Source organism: Populus alba, chromosome 9 (genome assembly GCF_005239225.2).
Source record: "Populus alba chromosome 9, ASM523922v2, whole genome shotgun sequence".
Lineage (NCBI taxonomy): Eukaryota > Viridiplantae > Streptophyta > Magnoliopsida > Malpighiales > Salicaceae > Populus > Populus alba.
The window spans coordinates 2582368-2608976 of NC_133292.1; the positions used below are offsets into that span (position 1 = coordinate 2582368).

The 26609-nt window shown below is 29.4% G+C and overlaps 1 protein-coding gene across 1 annotated transcript; it reads right to left on the reverse strand.

Annotated features, from left to right (window-relative positions):
- Nucleotides 1-13512: 13512 nt before the first annotated feature.
- LOC118053837 (GTPase LSG1-2-like) lies at nucleotides 13513-18759 on the reverse strand. Its single transcript, XM_035065226.2, is given in 8 exon segments — nucleotides 13513-15049; nucleotides 15139-15218; nucleotides 15674-15730; nucleotides 16672-16765; nucleotides 18026-18054; nucleotides 18056-18113; nucleotides 18224-18325; nucleotides 18397-18759. Coding segments are annotated over 8 exon segments (1809 nt in total). The 5' UTR covers nucleotides 18633-18759; the 3' UTR covers nucleotides 13513-13896.
- Between the last annotated feature and the right edge of the window lie 7850 nt (nucleotides 18760-26609).

Here is a 26609-nt window from a genome sequence, read left to right on the forward strand (position 1 = left end):
GTACCATTGATATCCATAATCAAACGTGATACCCAAATACATATTTTGTAATTTATAACTATTTAGTACATAATTAACTTGATATAAATTTTTTTATTTTTTTTAAACTTTAAAATTATTTATTTATTTCAGGTTGGTTAGATTATTATTCATTATCTAAAATTAATTAGGATCTAAAAATTTATTATTCATTAAAGTTAGTATCCACCAAGTTTGGATAAAATTATTATTTTTATCATGTGATAAATCATTCTTTTTTTTTAAAAAAAATAAAATTGTATTTTATAGAAATAGAAAGTAAGAAGGGTACAATACATTGAAAGTGCTTAACAATCTCTCAAAAGTGTGTTAGATTGTATTTATAGTTGAAAATGTTTTATTTTTAGATTTTTTTTATAATTAAGACATTATATTATCTAAGTTATAGAAATTCACCTAAAAATACTTTATTTTGGTACCCTTTTAGTTCTAAAGCATTTTGAAATCACTTTCAATCACGTTAATGAATACATTTTAAAACCTTTTGATTTTTTTTAAGTTTATATTTTTTCAAAAAAATTAAATTTTCAATGAGAGTAAAAATAATTGATTTGTAGGTTTTTAAATAAAAGGGATTAAGCTATAGTTGAGTTCAAAAATCAAGGACTAAAGAGTAATCCTCTCTTTTCTTTTCTTTTTTATACTTTCTATTTTTATAAATAATTAGTTAATTTACGTTTGGTTTTTCATTATACTTAAGAGGTATTTTGGGATTGTCACCATTATTAATTTGATTAAGAAGATATTTGAAAGTATTATAGTGTTGTTTTTTTAAAGTATTTTTTATTTGAAAAAAATATTAAAATTATATATTTTATTTTTTAAATTTTATTTTTAATATAAATATATAAAAATAATTTTAAAACATTAAAAATAATTTAAAAAATAAAAAATTAATAAAAAAAATATATATTGAAATCCATTGCCAAAAATAAAGGGAGTGCTCGGAGAGAAGGAGGAGCAACTCAGATAGGCAGTTCATGGCGGAGAAAGCGACGGAGTTACCGAATTAACCGGACTATTAACGATGATAACTGGTTCCTATTTATTTTCCCTTGTCTGCCACCTAATGAGGGAGTAGCAAAGGAATCACACTCGAAAGTACAGCGCGTGATTCACGCACGATAAATTTGCAAGTGCCGTGGTGAGATAAAGTAACACATCTTTATTAAAAGGTATTGATGGGCTCGTTTCAAATGCTATCTAAATATACTAAAATTAGTAGTAGTTTTGAAGTATTTATGATACATTATAACCATTATTTTATAATTCGAACCGGCTTGTCGGATAAATTTAAAATTTGGTCCATTCAAATCTTGAACTAATAATTTAGTAAAAATTGAGTTTTATCTAGTGATCGATCCATTTGATTAGGTTAAAATTATATCATTATATCATTAATTTATTTTTTATAAATTTTTTATCAAAATAATATTGTTTTGATGTTGACTAGTAACTTGGAGTCCAATTTTAAAACTATGCTTATAATGTATATTTACAAAATAAAATGTCTAGGAGAAAAGAAAAATGTGAAATCAATTCAAAGGGTTTTTCTTTAAATTATATTCAAATTAATTCATTTTTCCTATATAATTCATGAGAGTTCCACTTATATTATTAATCACAAAATTTAATTTATTTAATAAAAAAATAACTAAAAGACTTAGTTTTGTGATTAGTTTTAAGGAAATTCTATAGTTAGATTTTGATAAAGAGTGCATATTACAAAGAAAAAAAATACAAAAAGTCATTAGTTAAACAACGTAGCTAAAGACACATTTCACTATTTATTGAAATAGTAAAATGATGCTTATATTATTGGATAAAAAACTTAAAATGCTTGCAATTGGAGATAGAATTGTCTTTTTGAAGGGATCTATTTGTCATTGCAAAATTAATTGGGGATAAATTCTTCATGTCACCTTTTTTTATCAGAGCAAAATAGCTATCTTGCCTTTAAAAGAAAAAAAAAATTGTTAAGCTTTCGGTTATGGACTCTTTTGTTTTTTCAAAAAAAAATTGTACAATAAAGTTATGGTCATACCCTTTGGAGAAAAAAATTAAATATGCACAAAAGAGCTTCTTGCATCTTTTTCATTTTTATAAACATTTAAATTATAGGATTACTCTTCAATTAAAAAATAAGGTTGGTTTTAAGGGCATTTTAGTATTTAAATTATATGACATTTTTTTATTAGGCCTTTGGCTTCATTGTTTATTCAACTTTTTTTTTGTTAAATTATCCCAATCTCATATCCTATCTTAACAGATATATAGTACAATAAAAAACATGGGATACTAGTGTAAGAAAAAAGTTGACTATAACAACTCTATTCTATTTCTATTTATACCAATTCAATTATTAAAAAACCTTTATTTTCATTAATTCAAAAACTTTACTTCAACAGTATAGATCAAAATTCACAACTAAATCATTTTTTTATAAATTTATATTTACACTTTATATATAGATCAACCTGATAATATATAAAGAACCAACTCTAATATAAGATTAGGCTTTTATCTCGTAATATTTTTTTATGAATTAAATGCTTGATGTTATAATTAATAAATCAAGCACAATTGTATGAAAATGAAATTTATAAATTATGTAAAACAATCATTGATAAATTGACAAGAAATTAAGAGATAATGATCAAGAGATTACAACTAACTAACCTTAAATGTAATTTTAATGAAAGGGTATATACATGTGTGGGGTTTGCAAATGTGAAGTGTGATTCACTTTCAAAATAGGGTACGTGAGGTAAGTAACACCTGAAAAATACACTTGGAGTGAGAAGTTGGCTTTGACCAAGATATAATAATAATAATGAATATTAACAAAAAAAAAAACTCAAAAACTTGTGAGTAAATCACTGTGTTGTGTGATCAAGACTGTCTATACTATAGACTTCCACAATTCATTTTAGTTAAAATATATTTTTTAAAATATATTAAAATAATTTATTTAGTTTTTAAAATTTATTTTTGCTATTAACACATCAAAATAAATATAAAAATACAATAAAAAGTAATTTTAAACTAAAGAAAATAAAATTTTACAAAACTCCAGTTAAAAAACGAGTCCAAACATCCTTATAGTGTGGTTGATCAAGTTCGAGGACGTTCGGCTGGGTATGTGTTTCTCTTTTTCTAGCTACTTTTGGTTCTCTATATGGTGCACCTTTTCAATCACTTCTTCTTGTTGTGGTTACGGTTTGGGCTGCTAGCTCATAAGAGTTGTTTGCACTTCTTTCTTTGAGTTTTCTTATAGGGACTATGAGAGTCCTTGGTCTTTGACATTATTAGTAGAACTGCTGATTATTAGGTAGGAATTAGGATTACACATTTTTTTTTTTAATATGGACAACTGGTTTAGGGAAAATCTCTCTTTTGGTTATGGAAAAGTTTTGTTCTTTTGGCTATTGTTCTAGTTTAGTTAGCTTTTTAGATGCCTTTTGGTGGATCTCTGCTTGCTTTTCTGTCATTTCAAATCCTGTTTTATTGGTTGTTTTTTTTAATATGTTATATTGTTGTTGCCTTTAGGCTTACTATGCTTTCACGTCTTTTTTTTTTTTTTTATCCTAGATAATGTAGATAGGTTCATTTGTGTTTTTTTCTTGGTTTTATTTCATACCTCTCTTTAGGTCTATTTTTTTTTGTGTTTATTCGGTTTTTTACTGTTGTTCCCTTTGGTGCTTGTTTTTGCCCAGCTTTTGTTCCTTTCTTTTCATGAGCTTACTTTTATTTCTTAGGTCATTTTTTGTGTTTATTCAGTTTTCTACCATTGTCCCCTCTGGTGCTTATTTCATTGCTGATTTTCTTGAGGTCATCATCTTCCTAGTTTTTCTTGTAACTTTCATTAGATATGTAGGTTTGATTGTGTTCGTGGTGTCTCTAAGAAATTGTTTTCTTGTTGGTTTTCCGGGGCTGTTTGTTTTGTGGATATACTTTAGTCGGGTTCTCCTTCTTTTATTACCTTTTTTTTTTTTTTTGCTTGGTTATGTTACCATTTGTGTTGAGCTTTAGTCAGTTGTTGGAATATAGGCAAAATATTATAGATTATGGACATAAATTTATGGGAATGGATAAGCTGCTATTTTAAAAATAGTTGATCACTTGTCAGAATCTTTTAAGGGTGTTATTGCCTGCAAAGTAATTTAGAAAACAAATATAGGTTTCTAATGATGAATTGATTGATGTGTTTATCATAGAGTTATGCATGGTTCATGTATTTTTTATATGGCTGCTTCTCGTCTCCATATCTTAACAAGGCATAAACTTCTAGCTTTTTGTCATTTAACATAAATGAATAAAAGCAAAAAAAAAAGTAAAATATGACACATGGATCATCAGTTGGCCATTAACAAGGAAGACACACATTTGACATTTCTGTATATATATGATGCAACATTAACTTGGGGGAGTGCTTTTTTTACGGCTAGTTTTAGCAGCTACATGACATGCTTGCAGAGGCTTTGTCAATATGGATTTCTATTTTATTCACATAAATCCCACTTATCTTGGGACTATAAAAAGTCCCCTCTTTTTGTGATTGTTTGTTTGGGCTCCACTTGAGGGTTTGGAGCCTTTTCTAAGGGAAACTCGTTAATAGGTGTTTTGTGCATTTCAGTTGCATTTTTTTTATTTCCTTTTTCTTTGGTTTAATTAGGCCCATGTTTAATAGCTTTTTTTTTTTTTTTTGGATCTTTCATGGATGGGGTGTTTTGATCCCATATATAACAACCTCGACTTTTACATAGACAATACATGTGTGTATGTGTGTTTTAACAATTATTGTATCATCAATCATAGAATATAGTTCTTTTTTAACCGATCATATAAGAGTTTTGTTATTCTGCTCACATTGAGATAAACATCTATAACATAATTAAAACTTCTTAAAAATCTTTGTAGCTGAGTTTTTTTTATAAAATATTTTTAGAAAATTTAATAGTAAATGTAAGAGATTTATCAATAAGTGTTATGGTTCCTTGGGAAATATAATGACTCAGAAAACAAATATGAGTTTGAAAAAGAGAAATCTTTGTTTTTGAAAAAACTAAATTATTTTTCTTTGTGACATAGAAGAATGTCTATAAGTATTTGAAATGTTATTTTATTGAATTTGAAAAGATAAGAACATCATTAATGTAAATTATGCAAAAAATTTTAATATGCATTGAAAATATCATTCATGATTTTTTGAAATTTAGAGGGAGCATTTTTTTAGTCCAAATGGCATGACATTTCATTCAAACTAACCAAATGAAACTATAAAAACAATTTTGTAATGATATTTTGGATGAATTTGAATTTACCACAATCCTGACTTCATATCAAAATTTGAAAATGTGAATGTAGAATGTAATTTTTATAATAAATATTTTTTATTTGGAGTTAGGTATTAATCTATTTCAAAGTTTTGTTCAAATGTTTATAATTTATGACAAGTCTGATGTGTCTCATTCAATCTTAGAATTTTTATTAACATAAAAATCTGCATATGACCAAGGTGATTTAGATTTTTGTATAAGACCTTTAGACTCTAAATCTTTGATTTCAAGTCGATAATATTGTTGTAATTCCGCATTCATTTGAATAGGTCTTGCTTTTGTAAGGAATTTGCTTTTCATTAAAACTGTTATCATAAGGAAGATCAACAACATGTTGTTTTTCTTCCAAAAAGCATTTGGTAAAATAGAACAAATCTCCTTTTCTATTTTTTTTTGAAATTTTGAAATTTTTTTTTATAAAATAGGATTTTGTAATCACTGCTAATTATTTTTGTAAAAAGACATCTTGTCTAAGATGGATGAGATGTGCTTGCTTTCCTTGAATCAATGCATTGATGTGGTGAGTATGAATAGAACATGTATTTTGGAATACTAATGAAAGGGACATTTGGGAGCTATATTTCCTTATTTAGTGTTTCTTGATGAATTAGACAATGATTTTTTTTTATATCAAGTAAAAATAACCAGCTTCCTTCCCAGTAATTGGGACAATATTTGTGCAAAGAATCATGGATTATACAAATAAAAGAAGCACTTTTTGCTATTCCAATGTGAACCACCAGTATTGCGACAATAAAACTATTTATTTATTTTTCTTTTTTTATGACTTTACACCCCATGTCTACACTTTAACATGTATTCCTTATGTTTTTGGTCATATAAATATATGTATCTAAGAGATTTTTGTCAATAAGAAAAGTGTTAAGGCCATGATAAATGCAAACTAATCCTCAGAAAACCTAAGTTTTTGCCACTTTCAGAAATTGTAAACCACATGATGAAATTTCTTGATTAAATCTAAAGTTTTTTTAATGGATGTATGCTAGATTGCCTAACCTTAAGATTTGAAGGAACATGATACGAACCAAGTTATGTTCGAATTTGGCCTTAAAATATCTGCTGACTAGTTTTGAGAGATTATACATATCTCTCAAACCGTATATCGAAACAAGCTGAAATTTTACAAAGAGATACTAGACAATGAAACTATAGTTTACTACCTATTTAGGTCAAATGGAAATTGAAAACATATTATTTCAGAGGATTGAAGCTACTAGATAAATCTTGTCAAATCTATCAAACTACACATTTATGTATTGTTTGGGACATATCTGAAGATAAAGGTAGAAGTTTGCTGAGATTCAAGTTAGGTGAGAAACTAGATATCTCAAGCTTTCCAACCATATATGGTAGGCTCAATAATTCGCTTAGAAAAGAGAGAATGACATGTTTGAAGTAAGGGTTGAAAATCTACCAAAAATGTGCAAAAATTAGAGATTCGAGATACATAGAGAAATTTTAGCAAGAAAAATTTGTTTTTAATATCCTATTTTATTTTTTTATTTATTTATTTAATGTTGAATAATTAGTTTTAATTTAGGTTTGTTCTGGTCCATTAAATATTGTTTAGGGGTTTATTTTATTATTGGACTTATATTAGTTGATTACTTGTTTAGACCATTAACTTGCAACCCAAAATGGGTCTGTAGAGGATACTATATTTTTTTTTTTAGCTTCAAAATTTGGCAATAAGTTGAAGAATAAATGTGAGTTTTTATTTTATTTGTTTGTGGCAAAACAACATTTCTTTGCAAAGACAAAGATCAAACACTGACTTATCAAAGATTAATTGGTTTCATAGTGTCATTCGTATACTTAATGTTCTTAGATACAAAGTTATCTCTAGGTCCAAGTCTTTTTCCAATTACTTTTGGTTACTATTGGGTCAATGTTATATTGAACTTGATTTTTGGTTTTCTGGGTTGTTATCTACATTGTTGGGAGTTGCTTGACCACATGATCAAGATGTTCATATCAGTTGGTATCAGAGTTAGGCTCCAAAAATCAAGTTACATCCTTTATTTTTTTTTCTTCTTAGGTTTGGCTTTCTTAGCTTTAGTCTTTGATTTGATTTTTGATTATTTCATGTCTAAAGCCTAGTAATTTATCATCTAGGGTTCCTTAAAAAAGATGTTTTAGTTTATTGACGTCTTAGAATATATTAGCAGCATAAAAAGTAGAAAAAAGAAAGAAAGAAAAGAACATTCAAAAGTTACTTTTGTCAAATTTTTCATAATACACAAACAAAGGAGAATTTGGAACAAACCAATTCAAAAAACTCTTAAATTTTATATATATGTTTTGGGAGTACTAATCGCACCTTATATAAAATTTGTGATCATTTGGAAAAAAAAGTTTCTATAGTAACCAAGGTTAGGATTAAAACTTATCGTAATAGTCAGATTTGTATCAGAAGGGAACTTCAAGTCAAATAAATTCAGAACATTCTCAAATTTTATATATTGAATTTTAAGGTTTGAATTGCACTCCATATAACATTAGAGGTCATTTGGAATTCAATGGTTATAGGAACAAAATTCAGGATTGAAACTTATCGTAATGAGTCTAATTCACATCAGTAATTCAAACTTGTTTTGTTGCTGTTATTTTTCAATTATGACAGTATAATAACATCATAATTGATATATGTAGGTGTTATTTAATTTTTTTATATATAACATTTGCATCTTTTTCTTTCATGTCTTAAAAAACATATATTTTTCATACAAATTCACTTGTTACTCATGAAATTGTAATCATAGTTTCATCTTTGCTTGTTTTTATATTTTTCTCGCTTTTTGAGTCATATACACATATTTGCGTATGCTTCTAAGATTGTTATATTTTATATTGATTTTAGTTCTGTAAGAGTCAAAGAAAGGTGAAACGAGATGGAAAAGACATAGCAAACATATTTGAGTGAAACACGAGAGAAGTGTAAGCACACGAGGGAGTGGGTGAGGAATATATATTTCTTGTAAACTAACTAATTTTCATATTCAAAGATGTTAGAGGCAAGCAACAACATGGCACTATAGAAAGGAGACAATAAAATTATAACTCAGTCACGCATCATGAATTAGTGAATGAATTAGATTACCAATGAATTTGGAGATAGGTTAGAGAGGCAATGTGTTAATGATCATAGTAGGGTTCAAATTAATCTTGAGCAAAGAGAATTTAATGTTAGGATAATTGTTAGGCGAGTTAACACTAAATTGATTAGTTTGTGGTTAATAATGCAAACATGGGTGGTGTTGATTTTGAAGATGTGTCTATGAGATATGAGGAAAATTTTGGACAACGTTAGAATTGTCAGTTTTTAGGGAAACGAAATGGTGATAATTTTGGTTAGAGGGTAATTATAAGTATCAAGACCATAATATTGAGTTAGGTGGAGATTTGGGTACAAGTAAGCTAAAAATACTGGCCTTTTAAGGGAAAAATGATCTAGAAGTTTATTTAGAATAGGAGAAGAAGATGGAATAGATCTTTGAGTGTCACAATTATCTGGAACTCGAGAAAGTCAAGCTTGATGTGATTGCTTTTATCGACTATGTCAGTGTAGTGGGATCAATTAATGATAAATAGCATGAGAAATTTTGAGAGGCAAGTTGATACTTGAAATGAGATAAAATTCCTTATACATAGAAGATTTGTGCTTAGCTACTATTATAGAGAATTGTATCAAATGTTGCAGAGTTTGAGTCAAAGTACAAAGAGTATTGAACACTAGTTTAAGAAGATTGAGCTTGCTATGATTCGAGCTAATGTTGAGAAAGATAGGAGGGCTATTATGGCTAGAATCATGAATGGTCTTAATCATGATATAACTCATATTGTGGAGTTGCATCATTATATGGAGTTGGAAGAGATGATGCATATAGCAATAAAGATAGAGAAACATCTTAAACAAAAAGGAATCATTCAATAAAGTCGTGTAGGTGCCTAGATAGGGTTCACCTATCCTAAAAGACAAAAAAGTCTTTCACAACTCGTATGTTGTAGTGAAAAATACTCTCAATTAAAATGGGTGAATACCCAAAATAATTTTAGAAATTTTCCAACCAATTTCTAGTATTTAAATACTAACTTACTTGTAGGTCCAGTATTTATACCAGAATGTTAACCATTAATTCTCATGAATTAAATTTTTTAAGGCTTATTAAAATATTGATCAAGTTTTCCTGGATTCAATAAACTGATTATTAAATAAAAAAAATACATGCAAATATATTCTTTAGAATTTTAGTGTATATATAATAAATGTTAAATCATACCATATGTTTTTGTATATTTTAAGCAAAATACTTGGTTGCGCACTAAATAAAATGTATTTTTGTATTTTTGAAATGAGAGAATTGTTTCATAAATGTTGAAATTTTTTTAGATTTCGATAAAAAATAAAAATAAGTATTTTAATATAATGCATACCTTATATTGTAAATCTTCGACCCTGATATTAAATAAAAATACTGGAAAAATATGTGAGGACCCTTAAATAATTTTAACTTCTAATTGTTTTAGTTCTTAGCCAAATTAAACGAATTCAAGCCATTTCTTCAATCTTTTCATCAATTCAACCATCAATTATGGCCTAAAATTCCCAAGCTCTTTTTATTTTGCATGTGATACTGAATTTTTTGTCTGATCTAAACCAAAACTATATTTTTATTTTTATTGTATATATATATATATATATATATATATTTATAATTATAATTAATTCTAAGCACACAAAAATTAATGAAAATAACAAAAAATGATTAAAATTAACTAAATTTACTAAAAATATACATTTTTTATTTTTATAATTTTTTAAAATATAAAAAAATAGGGGTAAAAAATTAGGTTATGAAAAAAATATTTCCAAAAAAAAAATATTAATAAAAAAAACAAGAATCAGATTTGACAGGAAAAAAAATTAGGGAGGATGAATTGTTTTTTTTTTTTAAATAAAAATTTATCTCAAATAAAACAAATAGCAAAACAAAAGAATGATGACTAAATTTTTAAAACAAAAAGGTTAACTTGGGGATGAAATTGTAAAAGAATTTTAATTTTATAAATTATTTTAAAACATTATTCCAAATATTGAAGTATAGGATTGGAAAAAATATTAATTTAAAGAATTAGCAAAAAAAACCCAACAAAGAATGACAAATAAAAAGACTCAAGATAACTAAGGTTATTTTCAAGACCAACAGAAACTCTATAGAAAGCAAATAAATAAAAACAAAACAAAAAAACCAAACTCCAATTAAATAAATAATGAATGATGAAAATGAAAAACAAATAGCTTAAACAAAGGAAAATAAAACACCAACCAAACCTGGCACAAATCTCTTAAACCTAGTATAATCTTTGAAACTCCTAACCTGTAAATCCTGGACCCAAGTCTAATTAAAAAGCTTAATTTCCTACTAATTTAATGTTGAATAATGAAATCATAAAAAAAAATCAATTTAAAAAACTTACCAAAGAAAAAAATTAACAAAAAAAAAAAGTAAAGATCAAATTTGATAGGAAAAAGACACAAAGTAGGATAAAATTGTAAAAAATAAATAAAAAATAATTCCAAACAAAAAAAATAGCAATCAAAAAGAATGAGGGCAAATTAGAAAGATAAAAAAAAAATAGAAAAGGGGGAAATTTAAAAAGAATTCTAATCTTGTAAATTATTCAAAATAGAAGAAATAGTATTCAAAAGGATAGAAACAAATGTTAAGGTAAAGAAATTGGAAGGCTTGGTTTAAAATTTTAAAGGGGTTGGCATAGAATTCAAGATGGGGAGAGATGAGAAGAAGAAAAGAAATGGTCACTAATACCAAACTGTGCCAAATTAGAGAAGTGTTTGGCACACACGTCGTCTTATCATGAAGGAGGCTTTGAGACCTTTCAAACGCCATCGTAGAAGATGATGTTTGGTGACTAAATGACCTCACACATCCCTCCACCTTGGTGCGTGTGTGTGACATGCGAAATGTGTTAATAAAAATATTTTATATTTATTAAAATACAAAATTACGTGATTTAACTTGATATTAAAAAAAAAAACTTAATTGTCCCAATTATTTTTCTTGGACAAAACACAAAATTCTTTTTATTATTATTATTATTATTATTATATATATTATAATTAAGTGTTCGACCGTAATTTCTATCGAAATCTCAGCAAAGTTTCTCCTATAACAGGAGATTCCAAGTTATCAACTTAAACTTGTCTTATATCTATATACAAACTTAGTCCTTGAACCATTTTTCCTAAATCATAATTGATATAAATCAATGTTTTCCAATCATTCAAAATCATTAAACAATAACATCCAATAAAGTTATATAACAAATGATTCCTTAAGAATTCATATAGAGTTCAGTATGTATAAAATATTAGAGAATATTTAGCTTTACGTAACTACCACAAAAAATATAAGCATTTATGTTTACATGTTAAAATAAAATAATATTACAATTCAAAAATACAAATTATATACCTAGTTTATATGACAAAAAGAGGTAGAGTAAATCTACTCCTAACCTGAATGTGATGACCTTAAAACATGCAGCATTTAATACATTATCTAGAAAATAACTAATGAATGGTTCAATACATTAGAGAATATAAATAAATTCCTTTTTTTTTTTTTTCTATTTCACTAACATTTCTATTCCAGTAACTACATCAAATATCATCAATTCTTCGAGAATCAGACCCACTAAACAGGGCCAATATCAATTATAAACTTATATTATTAACAATTATCTCAAACATGATTAATCGGGATATGTCTATACCAATCCACCTGATATTATTAATTGTCAATACATTGGATAGTTAATTAGATTTCAAGTAAATATTGATACCAATGATATCATTATTCTCTTATACTAGGAACGACTAATCAAAATTCAAGGAAATTCCAATAGCAATTATCATTATGGATAATGTATTCATTAGTTATGCCCCTTAGCAATAAGTATTTTACTTTTTTAATTCTAGTGTTAAATTAGTAATTTTACTGTGCAATAAAAAAAAATGACATTGTAACCCTATACAATTTGTAGAAGATAATAATGTAATTGTGAAAAGACAACTTTGCCCCCAATATCAAGTCCAAAGTTTTTCTAAGTCCAGGACAATTTTGTCACAATTCCAATGAATAGTGAAGTCTCTTGGAGTATAGTAACTTCCCCTTTTGTTTTAGTTTTTTTTTTAAAATGCAATAAAAAATGAAATGACAGTCTAATTCTATACAATTTGTAAAAAAAACAATTGTATAATTATAAAAAAAACAACTTTGCTCTCAATGTCTAAGTTCAGTTTTCTTGAGTCAGGAATAATTTTGTCATTTACAATTCTAATAAATAGTGAAGTGTCTCCTGTGCTAGAGTAATTTTTCCTTCTCTTGTAGTTACTTTTAATTAATAATTAATAATGTTAATGTTAATAATAGTACATAATTAATCTAAAGATTTTGTTTCCAGCCTCATCTTTGTCCTCATAGAATAAAGTCTTCAAACCTGTTTTAGATAGTTTTACTTTTTAAAATATTTTTCATTCAAAAATATTTAAAATAATATATTTTTTATTTTTAATAATATTTTTTATATCAACACATTAAAATGATTAAAAAAAAATTAATTTAAATAAATAAAAAAATAAAAAATTTTAAATTTTTTAAAAGTACTTTTAAAACATAAAAATAAATAAAATATTAGCCCTCTTCCATCTTTAGATCAAAATCAAGTTATGGGTCTACCATGGCCTAGTAGTAATATGCAGTGAGGAAGAATTGAAGCCAGGACGAACCCATCCATTAACATGGCGCAGAACGCTGGGGCAAGGCATTCATGAATAAAAAAAATTGGAAAGGCATTGAGAACTTGAGATTTTGTATTTAGTGTTAGGGTTTAGTTCACATGGATTTTTAACTATTCTACACTACAATAAACAACTGCATAAGTGTTTGCTATGTTTAAAAAAATAATAGTAATTGATGCAACGAAAGATTTATTTCCTTTAGATGAATCAAACAAATGTGAAAGATGCGTTCTAATAATACCTCTTTTTGATGAATAAAACAAAAATATTGTGGAGTTCTTGAGTCAAAAATCCACCAATTAGTCTTCAGAATCTAGCTACTTAAAATAGTTTTTTTTTTCCCTTGCAAAACACCATATAATAGCACTATCTGTTTCCAACAAATTAACGTTGAGGTTGAAATGCATAAGAGGCTGGGTACAAATTACAAAAATATTTTACGACCAATTCGCATCATAGAAATATAATCAATCTATCGCTTTTTGCAGACGCGCAGGAGCTCTACAGACTTCGATAACACTGGTGCTCAAGCTACTCTATCCTTTTCCTTGCCCCTCTTCGTCACAGAGCTGACCTCTAGGTGTCAAGCCGTCGACCATAAATATGCAGCAACGACAGGCGAGACAAGAATGATAAAGGAGGAGGTAATATAAATACCTGCGCTTATTTGTTGCCTTACCCAGTCTTGAGAGGACCTGTGTTCACCGATTTCTGGAAGACTCTTACAACCGGCATTCCATCACCACCATCGTTTTCAATCCTCCATGATCGATCCTTTTTCTTCTGAGGCTTCTTGTGATGCTTGTGCGAGGCTGAGGCTGAGGCACTTGGCTTCTTAACGGTAACCTTCTTGTGAGCAAGTCCATTGGCCATGTCAAATGAATTAAGATCATCCAGCACATGCTCAAGGGCAGGTGTATTTTTGCCATCATTTTCAGCTGGGTTTTCAGTATCAGATGAATCTGACTGGTGTGTTTTGGACAAGCTGGGCCCCGCGTCATCTTGATCGCTTCCTTCCTCGTCAGATATTCCCGGGGGAATCTCATGGTGAGTTAGCTTCCCATCGATGTAATCCTTCAGAATTTGACGGGCAGCTCTGGTTTCATCAGGCAATCCACTGGATGCTACATACCCTCGAGAAGCACAATATGTCCTCAATAATTCTGATGCCAAAGGAGGCCGGGACTGAAGCTCGTATGGCTTAGGTTTTGGCAGGTTTATTTTGTAGACATCCTCAATGACATGCCTTGGAACTCGGTTTGCTACAACCTGCACAGCCTCCCTGTGCTCTGTCATTCGATCAATTGGCAACACCCCTGAAGCAATCATTTCATATCTCGAGCTTGAAAAGGAAGGGAAAACTAATCCTGGGCAATCACATAAGGTCAACTTCTCAGACATTATGAGTGTTTGGAAATGCTTTGTCTTCCCCGGAGTAGAGGTGACTCCTGTTCGCTTCTGGCCCACCAAGGCATTGATTGTGGAGCTTTTACCCACATTCGGATACCCAACAAAACCCACTACCACATGCTTGGGAGCAGAATTGCCTGCAAAATTTCCGCCAGAAGACTGAAAATTAGATGGGCCTGAGCCACTGGAGACTGATTTGCTCCTGATTCTGACTATTGTTTCTGCCTCAGACTGTAAACGGGCCAAAAGCTCATCCCTTCCATAAATTTTTGTATCAGGGTCATCCATCTCTTGCAGGGTAGCTTGTTCATTCCAGGGGCCCTGTAGTATTTTCCCCTCAAGAACTGCAGTCGCAGCCTTGGCTGACCAGAATAGAAACAGAATCCCAAGATGGCGAAAATAATCTGCCCATTTCTGCCTGTGGTTGAAGCCAGTAACTCAAAACTTTAAGAGATTGCAGAAAGGTAGAATCAAGTAACATCAACAGAGACCTGCTAGGGTACTTACCTGACTGAAAAAGGTAAAAGATCAGCCTTGTTTACAAGGAGTAGGGTCCTTTTGTGTTCATCAATCTCCCGTGCATATGCCTGCATCAAACATAATACCAAACTCATGCTGCACTGCACCATCTAGCATAAAACTTCTAGCTAATAAAGAAGGGAAGCAGAAGAAGTCAAGCAAAAGTTTGACTGTATTGTCAACATCTAATAATTTCTTCTTTAATTTTCCATCTAATAATTATCTATGACCTCTTAATGAGGTCCAATGAATGTCCAACATCAACTGTTCTAGAAATGTGCTTTAAACCAACAGACTATGCCTCTTCAACAACTAATTGGACTCCAGTTGTTGAAAGGATACATATCCCATATCAAACTCCTCAATGTGAAGGAGATTTCCTTAATTTGGGAGTGGCACGGGTCACTTAAATCTTTCAACATTGCAGCTTGTCCTGGACATTCCAATTCTTTTAACAAAGCATCCTCCTGGCCATGTCAAGTTATTTTAACACTATTACATAAAAAGCAAAGGTATATATTACCTCAAGATCAGGGCAGCGGTAGAACAAGGGGTCTCGAGCATCAACAACCATTACCAGCTGCAACGAACAAAACATGTCAAAATTTCCATGGCATAGCATAAAAGAAAAGGTTTACATGTAAGGGAATTCAAATGCTTTTTGCCTATCCTCATAACCATACATACAACAATTTACAGACAGGATGACATCTTGCAAAAGAAGTTTTAGGGAAGTTAAATACATCAATTAACAGAATTGCCTCATTAAAAATATCATTGTCAAAGAGAATGGACAATCTGTGTAAGAAACCCAACCCCTAAATAAAATAGATGTGCCAACCTTCATAGTATACATGAAGGAGCGGTCAGGATGATATCTTGTAATGGACGTTATCGGAAAATTCTAAATATTGAAAAACATCACCGCCACCTTTTTAACCAAGCATATAATAACCACGAGCAGTCAGGATGACATCTTGTAACTGCCTAGGGAAAAGGTTGTTTTGGACAGCCATTGATCAAATTGTTTTTAAATCCTACATATTTTGCACTCTTCTCATGGCATTATATGTATAATCCCACTGCCTGTTCTATAGTAGTCCAACTAATTCTCAACAATGAGCACCCAACTCACCCACCTCTTATTCAACATAAGGGATCTTGAACCTTAGATTCTTCTGACCAGGAAAAAAAAACACAAAAAAGCAGAGAGAGATCACAATTTAGTTTCCTTTGAACAAATGTGTTAAGGCCAAGACACCCTGAACAGTTAAGGCATTTGCTTGGACAGTATCTGCACTGCTTGCATTTTACAGGCAAGGGTTCTTATAATTTTGATAGTCCCAGTTTCATATTTTTATATTCATATGATATCTGATTCTCCAGTGTGTAATGCTGTTCATATATATATATATGTGTGTGTGTGTGTGTGTGTGTGTGTGTGTGTGGTACATAACTAAGAAACAAGAAAAGAAAAGTAAAGTTATTCCATATCATGTGATTCAACAACAATCCGCTTACCAAATCACTACGTTCAAGCACTCGCCAAAGCTGTCTCCATATATCCAGGTTCTTCTCAAATGGAGTAAGAACAAGGTTCTCATTCTCCTCAAGGCTGAAGAAATAACCATGCAAAAAAAAAAAGAGCATTAAAACAAAAGGACTGTTTGGGAACAGTCAATTCTTAATTGCTCAATAGACCAGAAAAAAGGATAGAATCTCTAATCACTGAAAAAGTAACATAAAATGTCTTTCAATATGGTTAAGGCTTCACCTTCTAATCCAATTACTATTCATTTGTCACAATTCACAACATCAGTCTAAGTTGAAGATAAAAGAGAATTTGGGTTGACTAATCCACAAACATCATCTTTTAGCATAGGCCACCTTCCCATTTTACTTCCCACAATTTTTTTTGTATATACTTTTCTTTTGTAAAACAAAAATCCTGTTTAATACATTCTCACAGTGAAAAAGACAATCAATCAGATTCAAGTTCAATCTACAAAGAACTTGACAGACAAAATAAGTATTTTCCACATGTGAACCAGACATCATCTCATTTGACAATTTTTACAAAATTAATAACAGTCCACATACCCTCTCCAAAAATCAGTCTAATGAAATCTATATCCAGCCATACATTTCTAGCACACCCTCAAGCTAATTAGATATGCATATTTTGTCTTGCAAAAGGCAAAAGATAGAAAAGAAAAAACCTTAGCACAGACATCAACAAGTTGACAAAGGACGGAACAACCAGAGCTTGATGAAAATCTTTAAGAAACAAGATCATGAAACAGTGGCCCAAGATTCAATAAAGATGGTGAAAGTCATGAAACAGTGGTCCAAGATTCAACATAGATGGTGCAAGCATGAGACTTGTAAGATGATCAATTGAGGAGCACCGATAGCATCAGAATATGATGAACACGCTAAAATTGCTAACAAAAAAAAGCATGGGAAAACTACATCAAAACCAACTTCATGGAAGAGATATGAAATCCAGATCCAAGAGGTAACAAAAAAATGTCATGATACAGTACCCAAAGCTCTGGATACAGGGTTCAATCCAACAACTATTAAATGCTCAATGAGTAAATGGAAGCAAAGCCGGTGATTTATCTATTTGCTCATGTGAAAAAAGGTCACTTTTACACCACTCTACACATTTGCTAAGAATAAGTGAACGGATTATAGGGATGGGATTTGCATACAATTGATAGCAAGATAGCTACTGCATAATTGGATTACTAACAGGAAACTCTAGACAGTATCTACATTCAGTTATTATAGCCCAAGCAACCTCTCCTGCACCGATGATTAACTATTAATGACGCATGAAAAAAAAAAACACCAAAATCAATGAACAAACCTAGCAAGACTCCGCCGCCAGGATAAAAAAAGTTTGCTTTTCATTAGCATCTAGCTCTTCCACCGACATTCCAGCATTCCACGGCGGCCTAAACAACACAAAGTTTACATTTCACTCATAAAAATTCTGCACTGAAATTAAAAAAAAATAATAACAAAAAAAGTTGAAATAGGTTAAACAATCAATAAAAAGACTTGCCTGCGAGGAACTCGAAGACTACTAGCATGCAACGCCTCCTCTTTCTTCTGCTTCTCTCTCTTCTCTTCTGCCGTCATATCACTCACTCCAGACCCCGTGTCCCTGTTCAATTCCAGAAAAAAAAATTACAAAAGTCAAAAGAAATTAAAAATTACACAAAATCAATCACTTACAGTTTGATGAGGAGGTTGGGGACGGGATGGTGGACGGAGGAGGAGGAGGAGGAGAAAAGGTCCCCTTCTTCGACTTGTTCCATGACGGCGTCTATTTCAGTGACATCAGTGAAGGATTCGAGAACTTTCTTGTGTTGTGATTTGTAAAACTGGCCTTTTTCTTTGGATTCTTGAATCATTTGATTGTGGTGCTTTACTAGTGCTCTTCCAAGTCTTGTTTTCTCATTCTTTCCCATTTTTTTGGTCTCCGGTATCTCAGCCTCCGGCCAAGTTTGAACCGTTTCTGTTTTCGTTTTGCAGGGTTTGCAGGGTGTTTGATTGTGTTCTTAAAAGAGAAGACGGTGGGAGCCGAAAACGGTGCGCAGTGGTAAACGTAAGCTCTCACGTGGGAGTGACCTTGGACGGCTGGACCTTAGAGATACATGGGCTGGGCCTAAAAGTATACAGGCTTTATTTTATGTTCGGGTAATGAAGCGCAGGTCCAACAAGATACACCCAAATGAGTTTTCTTTTTCTTATAGATACTATTACTACTTTAATTTTCCTCGCTATTACTTGACCTTCATTTTTCAGTTAATGAATATTTTACTTAATTTAATCAAAAAGAAAAATTCGGTGTATATTTTACTTAATTTATATATAAAGTTCACCATGATACCTGAAAACCAGATTATTTTTATATAAAAACATATATTTTTATTTCTAACATGATTTTTTAATAAAAAAAATTATAATAATTTGAAAAGCAAGATGAAATAAAAAGGCAAAACAATTATTTTTTTGATAGTTTTTATATGAATATAAAGAATAATTAATTTGAGAAAATTATATAAAAGCTTATAATAAAAAATTAGATATTTTAAACATTACGAGAAATTTATGTAAACAATATGCATATTACTTCATATATATTCTTAAGCAATTACTTGCATTACTACTAAAAACCTCTAATTTTGTTTTAAAAATATGATATGACCGCTTGATTTTTCAAAATTATCATCGTAGTTGGTTGATTTGAAAATAATTTTATTTTAGAATATTATAAAAATAAAAACAACAAAATAATAGGTAAAGAGTAAAGCTCAAATATATCTAGAACTAAAAGGCCATACTTGTTAGTCCAGACTTAAAAGGCAGCTCGCACAATTGAGCTCAATTTATTTGAAACTCCAAACTTAAATTTCAACATGATTTCACTTAAAAATAGTAAGAAGATATTTTATGAACATGAAAACAACCTCATTCCTAACATGATGACATGTTTTAATTAGTATTAAAACTAAAAATCAACACAAGCTTTTTAGATTTCAAACTACCTTTCTAACATAATTAAAGGCTAAAACCACTTTTACGAAACTTTTATATTTATGAAGAACTCATTAAAACCAAGATTGGTATTTTTTATGGTCGGGTCAAGGCTCTTGATGCGGACCTCTTGAACACATAGTCAAACAACCCCAACAAAGTAGATAACAACTCGAAAAGTAAAAAATCAGGTTTGATAAAAACTTGACCAAGAGGTAACCATATATCTAAAAATCAAAGGTATTGGAAAAAAAATTTAGACCCAGAGATAGCCTTGTATCTAAGAACCTTAAGTATGTAAATGACATCACAAAACTAGTTAATTTTCTATAAGTCAGTGCACAATCGTTGTCCCTATAAAGAAATGTTGTTTTACAACAAACATACAAAAGGAAAACTCACGTTTATTCTCCAACTTGCTGCTGAAATTTACAGCTAAAAAAATACAATATAGTCTCCTCTAACTAACCTTAATGGATCGCTTTTGGGTTGCAAGCTAATGTATCTAAACTAGTAATCAACTAATCATAAGTTCAATAATGAAATAAACATCTAAACAATGTCTAATGAGCCAAAACAAACCCAAATTAGAAATAATTATTCAACATTAAATAATTTTCAAACATTCTTGACTAATTTTCAGTCCTAATTTCAAACAATTTATTCTTTCTTATCTTAATGAATTACTAGGCCTACCATATATGATTGGAAATATTGAGATGTCTAGTTTTTATTCTTTCTTATCTTAATGAATTACTAGGCCTACCATATCTAATTGGAAATATTGAGATGTCTAGTTTCTGGACTAACTTGAATTGCATCAAAATTCCACATTTAGCTTCATATATGTCCCAAACAGTACATAAAGGTCTATTTTAGCAGGTTTGATAAGATTTATCTAGTAGCTTTACCCCTCTGAACTAATATGTTACCAAACTCTATTTGAATTGAAAATATAACAAAATATAGTTTCATGTGTTTACTATCCACTTGTATAATTTTAGCTTGTTTTAATGTACAATTTGAGAGGTATGTCCAATCTCACAGAACTGGTCAGCGGACATTTTAAAGCTAAATTCAAAGCTCACTTAATGCGTATCATCTCCCCCCATAGATCCACTTGTCTACTATCCACCTGTACAATTTCAGCTTGTTCCAATGTACGATTTGAGAGATATGTTCGATCTCATAAAATTGATCAACAAACATTTTAAGACTAAATTTGAACCTCACTTGGTGTGTATCACCCCCCCGGCCCATCTCTAATTGGTGTTTCTCTCTCACCTCTCTCAATTACCAGGAACTAAAATATAAGAGAAATGAGTTCTTATATCCAAATTGAAAATTTTAAAAACTACAAGGGCCAAAGTGCGCCTCTTTAAAAGTAAAAGAAAAAAAAGGGTATTATGTCTTCTTTTTTCCTTTAGTCAATGTTGTCTTTGTTCTTCCAATTTATTTTTAACTATAATCTAAAATTATATTTTCTTAGTAGAAATCTTTAATGTTATGTAAGAAAAAACTTTGTCAAATCACATATATGAAAGCATGCATATAGAAACACACCCTTATATATAAAACTATTGTCATAACCTAATTTTGAACCCCTCAAATTTGTTTTATAAAAAGTGAATGTTTTTTTTTATTAAAAAAATCCAAAAATATTTTTAAAATATACCAAGCTACTAGTAAAATAGTCAGATTGACGTATTTTGATAAGATGAGAAGAAAAACTTAATTTAAACAAATTTCAAGGTTGAAATCTGATTTTAACAAAATTAGAAGAGTTAATTAAGTTTAAGGACTTAATTCAACTTCTAATAGGTTTAATTAATTTAATTAAAGACTTAATTGAAACAAAAATTAAGTCTAAAAATCCATTTGAGCTCAAAATTGAAAGAATTAATTAAGTTCAAAAACTTAATTAAACTTCAATGGTTTTTAAGGATTTAATCAAGGACTCAATTAAAGAAAAACTAAGTTTGAAGGCCTACTTCAAATCAATTTGCAAAGATTGGAAGATTAGAGACATAATTGAAACTTTTGAAGATCAAATTGGTGTAATCAATGGTTCAATTACAAAAAATTTTAAGTCCGAAGGCTAATTAAAGGCTAGATTAAAAAAATCAAGACCAAAGACCTTTCTATAAAAAGCGCGCAATGTTAAGGGCCATACCGAACCTTTTCAAGGACTAGATTGAAGAAAATCAAAGTTTAATACTTAATTGGAGACTAACTTAAACAAACTGAAAACCAAGGGCCACTTTGTAAAAGGTGTCAAACTTGAAGGATCTCAATTGATCTTTAGCAAGGGTCTCATTGCTTAAACTTAGTCAATTTTATTTTAATTAAGAATGTTTAAGCTTAAATGGAAATAAAATGGAACAAATTGAAGTTTTTCATATCCCAATTAGAAAACTTAATTTTTAAGGTTTGAGCAAACAACATGTCGCTCGTTTTTAATGAAAATATTGAGTGACACATTGTTTGTTTTTGTTTTATTGTCTTACCTAGCTGAGAAGGCTGATCGGGATGCCACTTTTAAGTGAATAAATGTGACATCTTTGACCACCACAAGCACTTTAACCACCACTAATATACTAAGAAACATCTCTTTTACAAGGATGAGACAGTTCCATCAAATGTTTTATTTTAACAAATTAGATAAGATCCTATCCCTAATCAACCATTCTACATTGACAGATTAAAACTGATAAAATGCTAATATTCCAAGCAACGAATATGGAGTTTTGGGCCTTCAAATTGAATGTGATATGTTTATGAAGGTAGATTTGCATCCCGTTTACATGGATTAGGTAGACCAAGGGTATGATTATCTCCTAATTTTCATGATAACCTCGTCAAAGTAGTACCTCAATCAACCATGACTAAAGAAGAAAAACTCTCTTGATTGACTAACTTTGTGGTTGTCTTCTTTTAATTAAATTAAACTCATAAAATAATAAAATGAATCAGAATCTTTTTTTCTAGGGAGATTAGGAAAGGATGGGCATGAATTTTCCTTAAGCCACCTATTTTTTGTGCAAAACCATCCTAGTTTTGCAATAGCTTTTTTTGGGATTTTGTTATAAAAGAGCTGTAACTCTTTGAGGAAGGGATCTAGAAAAGAAAGAGACGAGAATAAAGAAAGCAAACACTTATAAAACTAATAAATAAATCATATAGGTGATTAAGAGAAGCTAGAAATATAGGGCATCAAATTGAGATAGAATAAAGGAACATAATCCGGACTAGTTAGAGGTGAAAATGTGCTTAAAATCAAAAGGAAAGAAACTAATAATCTAGAGAAGAAAGCTATATCATCTTTACAATGTATACTCTCAAATTTGATGGAGGGGTGTGGTTCAATGAGCAAATACACCATTTCTTTTTTAACTTACAAATCCATGTTTAGATTTATTTTTGAGTATCTGGTATTGTTGTTGTTAGTTTAGATACAATAGGATTTGTGTTTAGGAAATCACTATATCATGTGATTTAACATGTTTGATGTGTTATGAATGTTAATATAATGATATAGTTTAGCTTAAGAAGTGTTTTATCAAGTTTTATTACTATTTTGATTTTTTTTATATCATTTAGAATATTTAAGTTTAGGTTTGCATTTTTGTTATTCTGATGTGTTTCTACACCATAACAAGCACAAGTTCATGTATTTGAAACTTGAAAGATGTCGCAAATTAATTTTTTTGGATTATTACATTTCAGAATATATTTGTTATGAAGCTTGAGTTGAGAACTATAACATTAATTTTTTGGGTTATATTGATGTTTTTTTATGTTTATAAAAGTGTATATAAGTATGATTAAGTTAGGGTTACTAGGTTTTGACCTTATTGTTGGGTTTTTATGTTTGTTTATGGGTTTAAGCTTGTTATTGCTCTTTCTGGGTTTAGAGATGAATTCTTTTGTTTTAGTTTTGAATGTTCTTGAACCTATATTTGGGTCTTTTCAAGTGTTGATGTTTTAGTATCCCCGTTGAGCTTTGATCGAAACTATATCATATATACATGATTGTTTTACAACTTTATTTGGTCCTTTTAAAGCTTCTTTTGGATCATTTGATTCTTAAATTTTTTTGAATGTTACATTTATGGTTTCTTTATTGTTAGGGTTGATTTGTTCATATTAGCACTCATTGTCATTGTTTGATGCATTATTTTGTCTTAGTTTCTTATATTGCATTTTTATGTGTCTTTTGTTTAATGTAATCTGGATTGTAATTGCATTTTAGTTTCTAATGTTTTTTAGTGAGATTCAAGACTTTTTTCTTTTATCAATCTTTGTTCTTTCTTTTTATGATTTTGGGTTCGGTTTTTTAGCCCAGGCTTTGGGGCAAGAAGCTTAGCCTATATGGTTAGACTGAGTCCATCAACTTAAGGTCACATTTGGTTGGATGAAATTCTAGCGAAGGAAAAACACATTTTTTGTTCTTAAAGCGTGTTTACCAAATATGACCTTAAGGTATTTTTTAAGCTTATGATTTTGGGTAAATGTGTGTTTGACAAACACACTCTATTGATTTTCCATCAATATTTATTTTTTTATTTTTTGTGTTTTTTTCCAAACATACCCCAAATAATTTCTAAAAAATTCTAAAAAACTTTAAGGACCATTTTCAAATTATTTTGAGGTCCCTCACGTATTTTCTAAAATTTTATTTAATATTTAGGCTATACTGTAAGATGCTAACCTAGTATTAAATATATTTTTTTTCTTCAAAAATTTTAGAAAATTATAAAAAATCAAAATTTTCTTATTCAAAGAAAATACAAAAAAAATGTTTTTATTTGTGTTCATATGGCCAAGTCTCTAAAAAAAAAAAATCATATTTGCATAAATAAAATAAAAATAAAAAGGCATGGTTTAACATCTTTAAAAATTTAAAAAATATATATATTTTTGTTGATATCTTTGCATTTTTTTTAATTTAATAATCAATTTATAAAATCTATGAGAACTTGACCTACATTTTAAAAATACCAAAAACATATTTTTTTTATCTTTATATCAAAGATTATGAACTTGTACGTAAGATGTGTTCTTGATATTAAAAAAAATACAAAAACAAAATATATATGTTTTGACATTAGAATAGTTAGGTTTTAACCTAATAAGATAAAGATCTCCTTACTGAGAAAGATTTTCTTAAACTTTAGACAGATCAACTATTATAAAACACAACAACGCCTTATTTTATATCAACCAAATAAATAATACAGCTTAACCTAGATAAAGTGTACTGGGGCTGATATATCCTCCTTATATAAATCACTCTTCTTATTCAGACTATAATATCAGTTAGGGTTTCTAATAACAAAAAAACTAGATGGCTACTCCAATTCATTTTTTTGATAAAAAAACAAGATTTTTTTTTCTTTCCACCCATCATCACAAAGATCCATAAAAATGATTATTGCAACGTCGCACACGTGTGACAAATATAATAACATAATTGTTTAGAACCAAAAAATAAATTAAATAAAACACATTGACTGAAGTGTAAATCATGGAAAACTTAGTGGATTGAAGCCAAAAAAAAAAAAACTCCCTTAAACATTAACTTGAACAGTTCAACATGAGGGGATGAATAATCTTAGAACAATAAAAGTCTAACTTATTATATTAAGTATTTGGAATCTTATTCTCTTGTTTTTTATTTCTTAGATGATGATAGCTTAGTATAAGTAGATTAATGAAACTAATCAATTAGTCATTATGGATTTAAAACTACATATTTAATTAGGGTAAATTTTAATTTTTTAATGTTATCTCAGATTCATAAAAAAAGTTTTTGTTTATCTTAATCACCATTCAAACCTTCTGTTGTGATTTTAATTTTCTTAAATTTCTATCAATATCAATAATCATCATCATCATTATTACTATTATGATCATCATCATCTTACTATTAATTATTTTAGTAAATTATTTTTTAATAAATTAGTTGTCTTTAGTTTTTCTAGTTTGGGTTGATAAATAAAACTTTCATGCGTGACAATTGATGGGCCTTAACCACATGGTCCATGTTCTAATACCTGAAAAAAACTTGCATGATACATGAGCATAAATTCATGATGGATCATAAAACTCATCCAAACACTCAAGAGCCTTGGATAAAGCTTACAATCATTCAGATTTCACATAGTTCAATGCTTTTTTAGAATAAGAGTCATTGATTTAGGCCTTTGTGATCCCTAATAGCTCAAAAAATCCAAAACATCAACCATGAAATTAGATTTAGGGAGTCCATGGGCTCAACATGAAAGCACCCCTATATAAGAGGTATATTGGAATCCCATGCAGATCGAATCCTGGATATAGTTGATACACCTAAACAAGATTGTTACACCTTAATACAATATTCATTAGTCAAACATGGTCTACTCATAATCAACCACAATGACAAACCATAAATATATAGGCAGCGTTTGGTTACTATCTCAAGACATAAGACATGGAGACAATGGAGATAGATGAGACGTATCTTTTTATACTTCATATTTTAAAAGTACAAAAATCTACTATAAAATTATCTCAAAGATAAATTTATTTTATATCTTTATCTTTTCAATCAAACATATTTTTATCTCTTTTATATGTGTCATTTATGTCTTGAAACACTGACCAAACTCAACCTAAATGGTGATACACCTCTTGATCATGTGCCCCTCACAAATTAATCTTGTTATTGACATTAATAGCATACAACCTATAAAACCAAAAATGAGAGCAACCTTTATAGCGACTTATTGTCACACTTGATCTTTGTCTCAAAACAACCCAAAACTATAAGTGAAAAAAATATTGACAATCATATCCTTGCATGGATACACCCACATAACACACCTTTCTAAAGCTATCACCTTTCACCATTAGTACTAACTTAA